Source organism: Cnephaeus nilssonii, assembly GCF_951640355.1.
Source record: "Cnephaeus nilssonii genome assembly, chromosome: 19".
Lineage (NCBI taxonomy): Eukaryota > Metazoa > Chordata > Mammalia > Chiroptera > Vespertilionidae > Cnephaeus > Cnephaeus nilssonii.
Window position 1 is genome coordinate 43,511,436 of NC_137090.1, and position 15,103 is coordinate 43,526,538.

Below are 15,103 nucleotides of genomic sequence, written 5' to 3' on the forward strand. Positions count from 1 at the left end.
GATATAGGGTGGCTGAATGGATAAGAAAACAAGACACATACAAATGCTATCTGTCTGATTCCCACTTCAGATAGGAAGACACACAGACTGAAAGTAAAGGGATAGAAAGAGATATTTTATGCAAATGGAAATGAAGAAAACACTAGGGTAGCAATACTTATATCAGACAAAATATACTTTAAAACGAAGGTTATATCAAGAGACAAAGAAGGACCCAGCAATTCTACTTCTGGGTATTTATTCGAAGAAACTGAAAACACTGACTTGAAAAACATATGTGTCCCTGTGTTTGTTACAGCATTATCTACAGCAGCTCTGTAGCTACCTAAGTGCCCATCATTGGATGAGTGGATAAAAAAGCGGTGGTACATATATACAATGGAATATTACTCCACCATGAAATCTTGCCATTTGTGACAACATGGATGGATCTAGAGAGTATTATGCTACATGAAATAAGTCAGACAGAGAAAAATACCATATGATTTTACTTATATGTAGAATCTAAAGAACAAAGAAACAAACAAAACAGAAACAAACTCATAGATACAGAGAACATTTTGATGGTTGCCAGGGGAGGGGGGGAGGGAGGGCCGATTAAGAGGGAATTGGTAAAAATGGGGAAGGGATTAAGATGTACAAATTTTCAGTTATAAGAACAGTCACAGGGATGTAAAGTACAGCATACAGAATATAGTCAATAATCCTATGTAATAAGAGAGGAATATGCTAATTATCCATTAACGCCTTGAGGTGTAATGACCAACCGCATAATGACCAGATCACGGATCTGCAGGAGGGTGGGGCAGCAAACTACAAGTAGGTGGAGAAAAGCTACAGGCGGGGGCAGGGCAGCAAGCTATGGGGTGGGGTGGGGGGGTGGAGCTCCATTAGGGCGGGGCAGCAAGCTATGAGCAGCAGAGAGCTACCTGCGGTGGTGGGAGGGTGGCCAGCTGAGGCAAGCGGCAGCAAGCTACTCGCACACGGATTCATGCGCAGGGCTGCCAGTACTGTAATAACTATGTAAGGCATCAGATGGTTACTAGCCTTATTGGGGTGATCACTTCATAAGTTATATAAATGTCGAATCACTATGTCATACAGCTGAAACTTAATGTGATATTATATGTCAACTGTAATTGGGTAATAAAAGATTATTTTAAACTTAAAGTAAAATATTTTTTAAAGTAACTGTAACCTGATAGTGACCAATGTATGTAGTGTAAAGAAAGAGTATTCATTTGACCTTGGATTGATGCCTAGAACTTCCTCTGATAAGTCAGGACACGAGGCCTTTAGAGAACACAATATATTCCAGGTAACTTCTTTCTTCTGTAGTGAAAAATATCTATAATCATAAAAATGTAAACCACTATTTGTCTTCAACTCTTAGAATCATGGAAAATATAAAATGTCTAAATATAAGTACAGAACAGAATGTAGATGTTATCAAACACGGCAATGTAAAAGTAAAATGTATCTGAAAGAAGATAGGAGGTGCAAAGAAAAAAAAGATAGAAGGAAGTAGAGGGATGTTTATATATTTATCTTACAAAGGGACTGACAGAAGTTGATGGATTTATAATAGTCAGAGAGTAGAAATAACCCCTTTATCAGCTGATGGATGAAGAAAGAAATGTGGTGTCTTTACACGATGGAATTTTATTCAGCTATGAAGAGGAATGGAGTACCGGAAATGCTCCAGCCTGAATGAGCCTTGAAAACATCACAAGTAAAATAAGCCATTCACAAATACCACATATTATTGAATCTATTTATAGGAAATATCCAAAATAGGCAAATCTATAGAAGCAAAATGTATATCAGGGGATGCATATGGCTGAGGTAGGGGTGGGGAAGTGGGGTGTGACAGCTAATGGGTATGGTTTTTCCTTTTGTGATAATGAAATGTCCTCAAATTTAATAGTAGTGATACTTGTACATTTCTGTGAGTATGCTAAAAATCATTGGATTGTACACTTAAAAATATGACTCTATGGTATATAAATTATACCTCAATAAAGCTGTTGAAGCGAACAAAAAGGAGTTGATGGAACTAGAAAGCAATTTTTAGGTCTTTTTAGGGCTCGATTCATGAAAAAACAAATCCAGGAATAGAATATGGTCTCCATTCAACAGCCAGAGCACCACTGCCACACCCTCCTATTGTCTCCTCTCCCAGCCCTCCCCGTCCTCCTAATGTTTGAATGCAGTAATCTCAGGTCAATTTCATGCTCAAAATCCTCCAAATGCTTCCTGTGGTATTTAGAATAAAATTTCAACTACTAATTCCCGAATCTCTGACCCCTGCGCACCTCCTTTATCTCATCTGATGCCACACTCCTTTCTTTTCTCCTTTTTTTCCCCCCCTGTTCTTTGAGCTCTCCATGCTGCTGCTGAACTCCAGGTTTTTGCGCTCACTGCCACTCCACCTGAATGCTCTTCCTGCTGGTCTTCACGTGGCTGACTTTTCATTTGTGTGTTAGATTTGATGTTGGTTCCTCAGAGACCCTCTCTGACCAATCTCCTCATCCTTATCTGGGAAGATCTTGCACGAAGTCCCTGAAAGATGAAAACAAGAGCCAGGATTGAGACTCCCCTATGGGTTCTTTTGGGCCTGAACCAGAGGAGCAGCAGTGGCTTGGGATAGAGAAAAGAAAAATATTGATGGTATGGAAAACATAACTCAAATTAATATATCAATAAACTATCCAGCCACATGGAAGCTCATCATCCTGCTACCCCAAACAGCCACTTACCTGCCACCTTCATATGGAGCTTTGAAGTACCACTTTCCTTCTAATTCCATGGTGGTATTATTCTAGAATTTTTTGATACCTGTATCACTTAAATCTTAAAAAATATAGAAGTTATTATCATTTCTAAAAAAAATTTTATTGTCCAACTACCCTGTCAATATTTCAGTACATTTCCCCTTTAGTTTACTTTTCTCTGCTATTAAGGATCTTACAGTGCAAAATCAAGAAACCTGATCTACAATAAAGTTCAAATATTTTAGCTCATAACATACAAGACCTTTTATGATAGGGCCCATCCAACCTTTCCAGCCATCCTTCATATTTTCAGCAAATATTTGTTCAGCATTAAGTACGTGCCAGATTCTCTGCTAGATATTGCAATAGAGAGATAAGAAGCCCAGTCCTGCCTGCCTTCAGGAAGCTGGTATTCTAATAGGGAGACAGAAAAGGAACCATTGCAATATTGATAAGTGTTAAGATAAAGGATGTAGGTGTGGGGCACCTACCCTACACTAAGGGATGTGTTGGGGCTGGCCAGAGAAAGGATAACTTCTGCATGGAAGACACAATGTGTTGAAAGGCATAGACACAGGAATGAGCATCGTTATAAGAACTCCAAGTAATTAGCTACCTGAAATGTGCATGTTGGGGGATGAGAGACAAGACTGGAGACTGGTTTTGGGCAGATAGCAAAAGGGTCTTGTAAGGCAGTCTAACTATTTGGGATTTCACCACCAAAGCTATGAGATCCATGGCAGGGACACAGCGATGGCAGTGACATGATCAGATTTTCATTCCAGTGAGCCTACTCAATCAGGTGGAAAGGTGAGCCTGGAGGCAAGCTAGAACAAGAGAAAAGAGACCTCCAGGGCTGCTGTTGTCCACAGGAACTCCGACTCCAGCTTCATCAAACCATCTGGCCAAGCACATCATGCTCTGTCACACCACACACCTTTGTGCTGTTCCCTCTGCCTGGAAGAGCCTTTCTGCCCATCTTTTAGGGAAACTCATCCCTGAAGCCCAGCTCCAATGCCTGCTCCTCTGTGAAGACGTTTTTGTTCTCTTTATCCTTACAAATCAATTCTTTCCTCCTCTCTGTTCCCAGAGCACTTTGTAAATACTTCTCACATTATTATAATAATGTGTCAACATGGCTTGCTTCTCCTTCACACTATGAGATCATGGAAGGCAGAAGAGTCATCTCTGAATCTCCTTCAAAGGGTTTACTCTCTAGCTCGTTGTTGGCTAATCACTATGTGACTGAATGATGAATAAGTGAATAAATGGATCATGTTGCCCCTCCATTTAGGACCCTGTCATATCTTGCGGTGAATAACCCTTCCTCTATTGCTGCCAGGTCTCACCTCAGACCCCAGCCTGGCTCCCAGCAGAGCAGCTGGGATGTAGGTGAGAGGCGGGTGGGTCTCTGGCTGAGTTTCCTGCCTCCCTAGGTGGTCCAGCTGGAGGAGCTTCTGGCCGTGCGGCACTCTGTGTTCGTGGTGGGCAGTGCTGGTGCCGGCAAGTCTCAGGTGCTGAGGTCCCTGCACAAGACCTATCAGATCATGAAACGCCGCCCCATCTGGACTGACCTCAATCCCAAAGCAGTCACAAACGATGAGCTCTTCGGCATCATCAACCCGGCCACCCGAGAATGGAAGGATGGTAAGAGAGGGCTAGCCCTGGAAGAGAGTCCCTGCCTTCCTCAGAGCCCCTTGGGCAGGCTTGGATGTAGTGGGGTGAACTGCAGAGGAGAGCACATGGGGCTGATCTCTTTGGGATGGGAGAAGGAGGCAAGAAGGATTAAAGAGGAAGAAATCGATCTTGGTTTGGAGGGAAACCATAGCCCTTCAGTTCTTTCTCCTCGGAGACTCTTCCACTGTCCCTTGAGAGAGGGCACCTGAAGAGGACAAAGCAGGGTAGGCATCGGCTGTAGTTCAGTGATGCTGGAGCCCATGTCATGGAGCCTCACACAACCTGGCAGTGGGTTGAAGGCATGATTAAGGCGGGAAGTCAGCCGCACACAGAGGGCACCTCTTCCTGTGAGCACCGCCCAGGAGTGATGGGGAAGCTGCTGCAGAAGACACTTGGCCAGGTCCGGTGATGTTAGCAACATCATTCATCTCAGAAGAGTCCTAGAACCATGGTCCCTTCTACAGGGATTCAGAGGGCCCCGAGCCCATGTTCACTCGGTGCTGACCTCAGCATCACCTTCAAAGCATTAAATATCACAGGTACATGTTAGAAAGGACCTCCTGTTACTGGTAGAGAAGTCCCTATAAGCCTGCATGGACCTGACCTCTTTCTAAAACTAATGTAGCTCCTGGAAAGAGGAAACCTCACCTTCCTCCTAATGTCTCAGTGTCCAACTGCATCAGGGTCAAACTGTCTGGGCAAGCCACCTCTCTAATTTTTACTTCACTGACTACTAATGAGGCTTCGCTTCTTTTCCTTCTAATCGAGGCTCAGCTTCTTTTCTTTCTAATTGCTATTAGCAATTGGCTGTCCTATGATTTCACTTCCCCTTAATATTTCTTTGTAAGAATTCTTCCTAGTTTCTGGTGGTTGCCAGCAATCCTTGACCTTCTCTGGCTTGTCGATGCGTCACTCCAGTATCTGCCTCCATCCATACATGGCCTTCTCCCTGGACCAGGCACTTCTTACAAAAGGAAATTATGTCTCTCTAGTCTTCTTGTAGCTGGGATTCCTGTTTAGTTTATAACTTTCTTTCAGCGGTAGCTATAGTATCATAAACATGTTCCTAAAGATTTTATTTTACATTAACATTTTTTATCCATCTGGAATTCATCTGGGGGCTTAGTAGGAGGTAAGGTAGAGAATCAATTTTATTTCTTCCCAGGTTGTGTTTGGGCCAGCACTATTGACTAAGTCAGGGGTCCTCAAACTACGGCCCGCGGGCCACATGCGGCCCGCCAAGGACATTTATCCGGCCCGCCAGCTGTTTTTGCCGCCGCTGCCTGTCCTGCTTAGCAGCCGACTTAGCAGTGTGCATAGGAATTTGTTCATAGTTTTTTTTAAACTATAGTCCGGCCCTCCAACGGTCTGAGGGACAGTGAACTGGTCCCCTGTTTAAAAAGTTTGAGGACCCCTGAACTAAGTAATCCATCCTTTCACCAGCTTGTCATATATACTGAGATCTGATTCTCTGTTTTCTATTCTCTTCCACTCACCTATTTCCCTAATCCTATGCTAATGTAATTCTATTTTGCTTACAATTATTTTATAACATTTTAATATCTGATGAGGTAAGTTCCTCTTCAATGTACTTTGTAGTTTTCCTGGCTAGTGTCACACATTTCTTATTCTACGTTAAATTTAAACTTGCATAATGTAATTCAAACTTTAAATGGTATTAGACTTTTAATTAAAGTTTTATTAAATATGGAGAAATTGACAAAGATGATTTATAATAATCCCAAAGCTGTGTTTACTAAGCAAGAGAACTTTCAAATAAATTGAATATACCCTTTTGAATTTTTAAAGAAAAACTTGTTAAAAATAGAAATAAAGTAGGTTATGTTAATATACTTTTTTCAAAATTAGACAGATCTAGTGAACAGAAAAATGAGTATAGACATAGAAGAATTTGGAAATGCATCATCAAACTCAATATGACACATAGTTGTAGAACTTTTCATCTTATAGATAGAAAATATTCTTTTCTTGGTTGGTTCATGGAACATTACCAAAAATTAAAAATATGGTTGGCCACAGAAGAAACCATATGAATTCAAAAGTATCAATTTACAGGCCACATTCTCTGATAATAATAATAATACAATAGAACCGGAAACAAATAACAAGAAATAATTTTACTATTTGCAAATCAAGAAATGCTCACTTAACCCTTGGATTAAATAGAAAATGAAATGCAACCTCTTTAGGAAACAATGAGAGAAGAGCACTTCATACAAAAACCTCTGGGACACATCTGAAGTCCATAAGGAAAATAATCTAAACTCTTTTATTACAGAAGTCAGGTTGGAAATAAAGTCAGTATCCATCCTAAGAAATTGTTCAAAGAATAATGAACTAAACCTAAAGAAAATTGGGGAGAAGAAGCTAATAAAGATAAAAGCTGAAATTAGTAGAAAGGAACCAAAACATCATAGTTAGAATAAATAATTATAAATGTTGATTCTTTGTGAAGACAAATAAGTCCATCATATGCATGACTAGTGGAAAAAATCAGAGTAAAAAAATTAAGATTAGGAATTAGAAAGAAGACATAACAGTAGATATAGACAAGATTAAAATAGAAGGGAACGTTTAATTAAATGACACATTTGAAAAACTAGAAGAAATAGATGGTCCCCTAGCAAAACATAATTTAACATAATTCACTCAATAAGAAGTAGAAAATAAGTAAATCAGTGAAAAGGACATTTAAAAATAGTAGCAGAGCTGAAACCGGTTTGGCTCAGTGGATAGAGCGTCGGCCTGCGGACTCAAGGGTCCCAGGTTCGATTCCGGTCAAGGGCATGTACCTTGGTTGCGGGCACATCCCCAGTAGGGGGTGTGCAAGAGGCAGCTGATCGATGTTTCTAACTCTCTATCCCTCTCTCTTCCTCTCTGTAAAAAATCAATAAAATATATTTTTAAAAAATAAAAATAAAAATAAATAAATAAATAAAAATAGTAGCAGAACAAAAACACTACATAATTCCAAAATCATTTTTAAAAATCACCTTTCAATTTATTTTATAGAGTCAGAAAATCTTGATATCATTATATAGAACTAAAAACAATAGCCCAATTTCACTTATTACTGTAGATTCAGACATTATTAATAAAATATCAGTAAATAAAATCCAACATTATCTCAAAAGAATACTATATTTTAGATGAATTATTTTTAAGTATTAATATAAAGAATTGACAACTTAAAGGGCAGAATTCTTTGATCAATCAATAGATGCTAAAAATTCAATAGCTGTTCTTAATTTTAAAAATTCTAAGTAAAATAGGAATAGAAGGAAAACTCTTAAATATGAAAAATACTGTTTACCTAAAACCAAAAGGATAAAGAAAGCATTCTGAATGATGAGAAACTAAAGCCATTTCCATTGAAATCAAGCATAAGTCAGGGGGACCTGTTATTAACATGATTATTCAGTATTGCTTGGTGGGATTCTAGAAAATGCTATAGACAAGAAAATGGAATGCATGGTATTAGTTGAAGGAAAGGAGAACATTTATTTTTTGCTGTTTGTACAACTTTACACCTAAAAAACTCAAGAAGCGTTATTTAAAAATCACTAGAATTAATAAGAAAATTTATAAAAGGTAACTTAACATAAAATAAATACATAAAATTTGGTAGCTGTTCTCTATCCTAGTGGTAGCCAGTTAAAAATGGAAATACAGGGGGAATTTCATGCAAATAGCAGTAAAAACTATGATATATTTAGGAATAGATTTGGCCAAAGAGATATATTGAAAACACTATAAAAATTTATTAAGGAACATAAAACAATATTTGAATAAATGAAAAGATATGTCATATTATTCATTGGGAAAGCTTAGTGTCATAAAAATCAATTCTATCCACAAAAGATATAAATTTCCTGTAATGCCAATTAGAACCACATTGGGCCTTCTCCCAAAGCCTGCATTTGAAAGATTTTCCCGGGCCGAAATTACAAAGGATGGAAACAGCCTGTAAAGGCTTTGTACAATTCCATCATCTTACCGTTGCCTGTTGAGATTATTTACTGGGCTCCTTATCACTTAAAAAGCTACTTCTATCAGGTTTTGTTGTTGTTTTTCTTACAAAAAGTTAAACTGGAGCACAGAGGGGCACCTTGGGCCTGTCAAATGTTTGGTGGAAGAGAATACGAAGCCAGTTCTGACCGGGTTTTATTTACACCTCCTCTGAATGTTACAGCCAATGGGGAAAGGCTGTGTTAAGAGGAAAAAAGATTGATGGTAAAATGGAAAATGAAATATCTTTGGTTCCTTTCAGGATTGTTCTCTTCCATCATGCGGGAGCTTGCCAACATTGCCCATGATGGGCCCAAGTGGATTTTGCTGGATGGAGACATAGATCCAATGTGGATCGAGTCGCTAAACACTGTCATGGATGACAACAAGGTATGAAAGAGAGGAGGGAAATCATCCCTAATCACCTATGAAACCAGTCCCCATGCACATTTGGAAATCATAATTCCACTCAGGGGCTCATTGAAGTAAGGAATTATTACTGATACCTTCATTTTTTTAAAAATTTCCAGCTTTATTGAAATACTAGAGGCCTGGTGCATGAAATTTATACACTCAGGGTGGTCCCTCAGCCCAGCCTGTGCCCTCTCACAGTCCAGGATCCCTCCCACCACCGCCACTGCGCTCACCAGCTATGAGCCTTGCTTCTGGCTGAGCCGGCACTCCCCCTGTCGGAGCCCACTGACCACCAGGGGGCAGCTCCTGCATTGAGCGTCTGCCCCCTGGTGGTCAGTGCACGTCATAGCCAGCAGGTGAGAGGCCTTAGCATATCATTAACATATTACGCTTTGATTGGTTTAACGAATGACCGGACACTTAGCGTATTAGGCTTTACCATGGTCGGCAAACTGCGGCTCGCAAGCCACATGCGGCTCTTTGGCCCCTTGAGTGTGGCTTTTCCACAAAATACCACGGCCTGGGCGAGTCTATTTTGAAGAAGTGGCGTTAGAAGAAGTTTAAGTTTAAAAAATTTGGCTCTCAAAAGAAATTTCAATCGTTGTACTGTTGATATTTGGCTCTGTTGACTAATGAGTTTGCCGACCACTGATATAGGATAATTGACATGTAACATTGTGTACATTTAAGGTGTACAACATGGTGATTTGAAATACCCATATATTGCAAAATAATTACCATGATAAGGTTGGTAAACACTTCCATCACCTCACATGATTAGATGTGTGTGTGTGTGTGTGTGTGTGTGTGTGTGTGTGTGTGGTGAGAACTTCTAATATCTACTCTTAGCCACTTCCAAGTATACAGTCCTTCTGCAATGTTAATTATAGTCACCATGCTGTATATTACTTCCTCAGAATTACTCATTTTATAACTAGAAGTTTGTACCCTTTGACCCCTACACCCATTTCCTCCACCCACCTCACCCCACCCATCCCTGGCAAACACCAAAATATTCTCTCTTTCTATGGTTTGTTGTTTTTTCATTCTACATATGAGTGAAGTCATACAGTACTTGTGTTTTTCTGTCTGACTTATTTTACTTAACAAACTGCTCTCCAAAGCCATTCATGTTGTCACAAATGGCAGGATTTCCTTCTTTTAATGGATGAATAATATTCCATTACATAAATACATTTTTTTACCATTTACCCATTGAAGAACACTTGGGTTGTTGCCATGACTTGGCTATTGTAAGTAATGCTCCAAATGAATATGGAAATGCACATATCTCTTCAAGATCCTGATTTCATTTATTACCAGTGTCTTTAATAGACACCTAAGAACGGATTCATCCAAGTGAGCAGCTTTCACTTCCTTCAATGGCACTGCCATCACTCACACAATTTTCAGCGTTGTTATCATTTCCTTCAGAATCTTCTGCACATAGATTACTTTTTAGAGCTGAAAAGAGTCTTAAATCATCTACTAAATATTTTATTACTTCCCTTTTTATAAATAAGGAAACTGAGGATCAGAAACTAAGCCTGTCAAACCCCCTCAATGGTGACAAATCTTCATCCATGGAGAATATATTTTATTTTTTATAAACAATAAAAATAATAAACAAAAAAAGAAAGCCAATGGGAATGTTCATAAATAAGTTAATAAATAAAATATTTACTAGTATGTAGAAGGGAATCCAAATTTACCTGAAACAAAAATGTCTATTCTCAACAACAAAAATAAAACACTAACTGATGCCAATAACGTGGCTGTTTAGCTGGTAGCTGCTCCTAAACTTGTTCAGAAAGCACATCCAGGTTAGAAGTTTTACACTGACAGATTCATAGGATGTATGTGTGCTCTCCCAGAGGCACTACTTTTTTAAAAACTAATGACATGAAGCCTAAGCTTTTTCCTTTAACAATATTCCAATATGTCTAGTTCATTTGAATTACTGACATCAATATAAACTTTTTAGGTAACTATTTTCCTGATTCAAAACACACACACACACACACACACACACACACACACACACACATACACGGATGTGGGTAGACAGGGTACAGGAGGTGAGAGAGAGTATTATTGCAGAAAATTTAGAAATAGTTACACAGTTGACCCTTGGACAATGCGGGTGTGAACTGCACAGGTCTACTTATACGAAGATTTTCCAGTTGACCTGCTCTGTTCAAACCCTCGTTGTTCTAGGGTTCACTGGTGGTGGGAAATCTGCATATGTGGGATGCTGACTTAAGTAATACGCAGACTTTCGACTGAGTGGCCAGTTGGCACTCCTAGCCCCTGTGTTGTTCAGGATCAACTATAATCACACAGAAGAAAACAATCACTCATCGTCCCTACCAGGAGAAATCAGCCAAATCTCCACCAGCTGGCCATGTGTCCTCCTTCCCACCTGACGTGTCCCTTCCTGTGGTCTCCAGGTACTGACCCTGGCAAGCAACGAGAGGATCCCTCTGAACCCCACAATGAGGCTCCTCTTTGAGATCAGCCACCTGCGCACGGCCACGCCAGCAACCGTCTCCAGAGCAGGTATGGCCTCAGAAAGTAAAACCCAACTGTGCAGCTGAAGACAGGTGCCTCGAGCGATACGTATAATGGTGCCAGCTCGGGGGGGAGCTCCAAACAGGAGCCAGGCATCGATCATCCTAACCTCTGGCCTCGTCCACAGTCCTAATCCACAGCCACGAGGGTGAGCCAGTGTCTGAGGCCAGGCCCGTGTGGTGTTCTTCATTCAGAAATGTGATGGGCGTGGGAAGGGAAATGGCCCCGAGCTGGACAACTGTCCTCTGAGTAAGTGCCTCAAACTAGGCAGCTTCCAGCTTCCCTGTCAATGGAGATAACCACCCATTGCCAGTCTCACTACATCCTGGTGGGCAGACAACTTCTACCTTAGCTTTCCTCTAGCCCCACTACCAACTCCCAGCAGAGACCAGAGGATGAGAGGACTGGTTTGGCCTCGACCCTGACATAAGACTCCCTATCAAGGATCCGTGCTGAGGCTGGAAAACACAGACCGGGAGCGTTCTCTCTCATACGCTGCATCTGTTTCCTAGGGCTGCTGCAACCAATCACCATGAACTTGTGGTTTCGAAAACAACAAAAATTTGTTCTCTCACAGTTTTGAAAGCCAGACACTGGAAATCAGATCAGCCTTCGAGGGAGACCCCTCCCTTGCATCTTCAGTCAGTCTTCCTGGGCTTAGGGCCCATGACTCCAACCTCCACCTCCTGCTGCACATGGCCTTTCTGCGTGTCTTTCCTCTTCTGTCTCATATCAGGACCCTTGTACATGTCCCACTCAGATACTCCAGGGAGAGCTCATCTCAAGACCCTTACTTATTACATATGCAGAGGCCCTTTTTCAGATAAAGTCACACTCCCAGGTTCTAGGGATTAGAATGTGGACACATTCTTTTGAGGCCACCATTGCATCCACACTTCCACACCATGACAACTACTTCCACTCCATCACAGCCTTCTTTCCTCCTGAGCCCAGCCTCGGCCTCAAGCTTCTTCTCAACACTGCCTTCCATTAGCTGATATCAGGCCATCGGGGTTGACCCTAACAGCAACCCATTTGACCTCTCAGACCTTGGCCAAGTCTCTGTTCTTTTTTGCTCCAGTCTTCTTTATATTTTCTAAACAGAGAAAATAACTCTCTGGGGTGAAGGCTATACCGACGTCCATGGAAAATTCATTGACTGTTGCCTGTGCTCACAGGGATCCTGTACATCAACCCGGCAGACCTGGGATGGAGCCCTCCAGTCATCAGCTGGATCGACAAGAGGGAGATCCAGACAGAGAGAGCCAACCTGACCATCCTGTTTGACAAGTACCTTCCGACCTGCTTAGACACACTCAGAACCAGGTGGGCCAAGCAATAAGGAAGGTAGCAAGTTAAAGCAGAGTCAAAGCGCCCGCTGGCTCACACCTTGTGTCCCGCTGATGCTCTTTCTGTCCTGTCCCTGAAGTCAGACATCCCTAGAGCATTCCCCTCAGGCATGGCAGATGGCAAAGGGGACACACATGAGACTGACCAGGGCACCATGGTCAATTTAGGCAGGAAGCGAGATGAGCGAAGAGGGGGAGGATTTGAAGTGCTTCTCGTGAGTGCCATGTGGGTGTATTTGAAGGAGGCTGTAAGTTGCAATATCCGATCACAGTTCTGAGGTCCTGCAGTTTGCAGGGCATGAAGCTGGCCCTCCTCCAGGTCAGACCAACAGACCTAGAGGTGAAAATGAGACCTGTGACACGTGGGACCCACCTCCTGTTTCTGGCTGTGTATGCTCATGGCCCAGATAGCACGGACTCGGCACAATGCATCAGTGCCTGCCCTTCTGGATACTGTGGGTTCACTTTTCCCCTTATGGGTTTGCAACAGCAAAAGCAGCAAGCCCTGACCACTTATCACCTAAACAAGAGATTCATTGCTTTTCATCAAAAGAATACTTATGATAGCAAGACGATGGTGTCTGCAGAGAGAGGTTCCTGCTTTAGTTCTACACTCTTCTTGCCAGTTAATGCATCACCCATGGATCAGCCACCCAACCCTGATTCAGCCAAGCTCAACCCTCAGAGCTGGAAGGCAACGTGACTCAGAGATCTAACCAAGTTCCCGGAGATTCAGCAAGTTAGGCTCAGGATTGCTTTTCCCGGAAATTAAGTCCCTCACTCAAAGTGACCCTTGCTCCTCATCGTTGGTCTGTCAATGAGACGGAGTATTTAGGGAGAAATCTCCCATGCAAGGGGCCCGAAGCGCTCCTATTTCACATGCCCTGCCCCGCACCCTAGCAAATCCACCATGCTAAGAATTAATTTTATATGACTAAAAACTGAATTGCAATGGAGTAGTGTACATGGTGGTATGTTTTTAGATATTTAAACATTGATTAATTTTGATTTTGTAAGTTTCTATTTTGGCATCAAGAATTATTTTTCCAGTCTTGACCCTTTGAAGAGCCTTTACCCTCTGGTGGCCTGTGGGCTCCGTGGCCTTGGAATCCTAACAAGATAGAGCAGCGTTGGCAGTGGGCAGTGCCCAGGACAGTGGTGGGGAATGTCGCCAGTGGGCAGGGGGCCGCAAGGAGTTAAAATACCGTGGAAGGAGGAGGTTTGGGAGAAATATTAAACCCTGTTCTTTACCTTTTGCTGAGACACTTGTCCAATGTATCCTCTAACTAAAAGTTAGGCCCTGTCCCGTCTGGGCATTTAGAACAAGAAATGCCAAACTCTTGTCTATTTGCATGTGTGTGTGTGTATATACACGTGTGCTCATGAGCATGCACAGCCTTTGAAATGGGCTTTGAAGGCTCTGTATTAAAGTCTATCCAGAGACAAGTCTTGCCTCATCTCTGAACCCTCTGGTTATCAAGAAAAAACAAACATTTTTTCGTGTCATTTATGGTGCCTACTCTGTGAGTTATTTCATTTCATTCTCACGACATTCCCGAGGGGCTAACCATCCTGTAGATACAGGAGCTGAGGTGCCGTGAGGTCCCTCAGCGTCGCAGCCAGTTAGTAACAGGCACTTACTTCAGAGTCTTCTGTGTTACTCATCACGGTATTGTGATGCCGGCTTCATGCGGCCTGAGACTGGAAGCTGTGTGATGTCAACACAGACTGGTTCTTCTATTGGACAGAAGTCCTCATAACAGGTGATTGTAAAGTGCCAACTCGTGGTCACTGGTGCCATTCAACGCCCACAGGAATCCCCAGCTTGGGGTGCAGTGAAGAAGGAAATTTCATTCAGTGCAAACAGCTCAATTGTGAAACAGCACAGCTGTGAGAACAGCACGGCTGTGGGGTGGCTCTGGTGCCAGGCCCTCTCTCGGCTGGACAGCTCTGCCCTGCCCTGCTCCACTTTGGTCTGCCCTGCTCTGCCCTGCCCTGCTCCACTCTGGTCTGCCCTGCTCTGGTCTGCCCTTCCCTGCTCTGGTCTGCCCTGCTCTGCTCTGGTCTGCCCTCCTCTGCTCTTCGCTGCTCCACTCTGGTCTGCCCTGCTCTGCTCTTCCCTGCCCTGGTCTACTCTGCTCTGCACTGGTCTGCTCTACCCTGCACTGTTCTACTCTGCTCTGCCCTGCGCTGGTCTGCCCTGCCCTGCGCTGGTCTGCCCTGCTCTGCTCTGCCCTGCTCCACTCTGGTCTGCCCTGCTCTACTCTGGTCTGCCCTCCTCTGCTCTTC

At 42.4% G+C, this 15,103-nt stretch overlaps 1 protein-coding gene across 1 annotated transcript in view; it reads left to right on the top strand.

Annotated features, from left to right (window-relative positions):
- DNAH9 (dynein axonemal heavy chain 9) overlaps positions 1-15,103 on the top strand; it is a gene marked incomplete at its 5' end in the record, with an annotated part of 343,516 nt that overhangs the window by 153,616 nt on the left and 174,797 nt on the right. The window contains 4 exons of the mRNA XM_079798920.1: positions 4,211-4,421; positions 8,743-8,870; positions 11,345-11,453; positions 12,644-12,791. Coding sequence (XP_079655046.1) covers positions 4,211-4,421; positions 8,743-8,870; positions 11,345-11,453; positions 12,644-12,791 — 596 coding nt within the window. The remainder of the gene's footprint in view (positions 1-4,210; positions 4,422-8,742; positions 8,871-11,344; positions 11,454-12,643; positions 12,792-15,103) is intronic.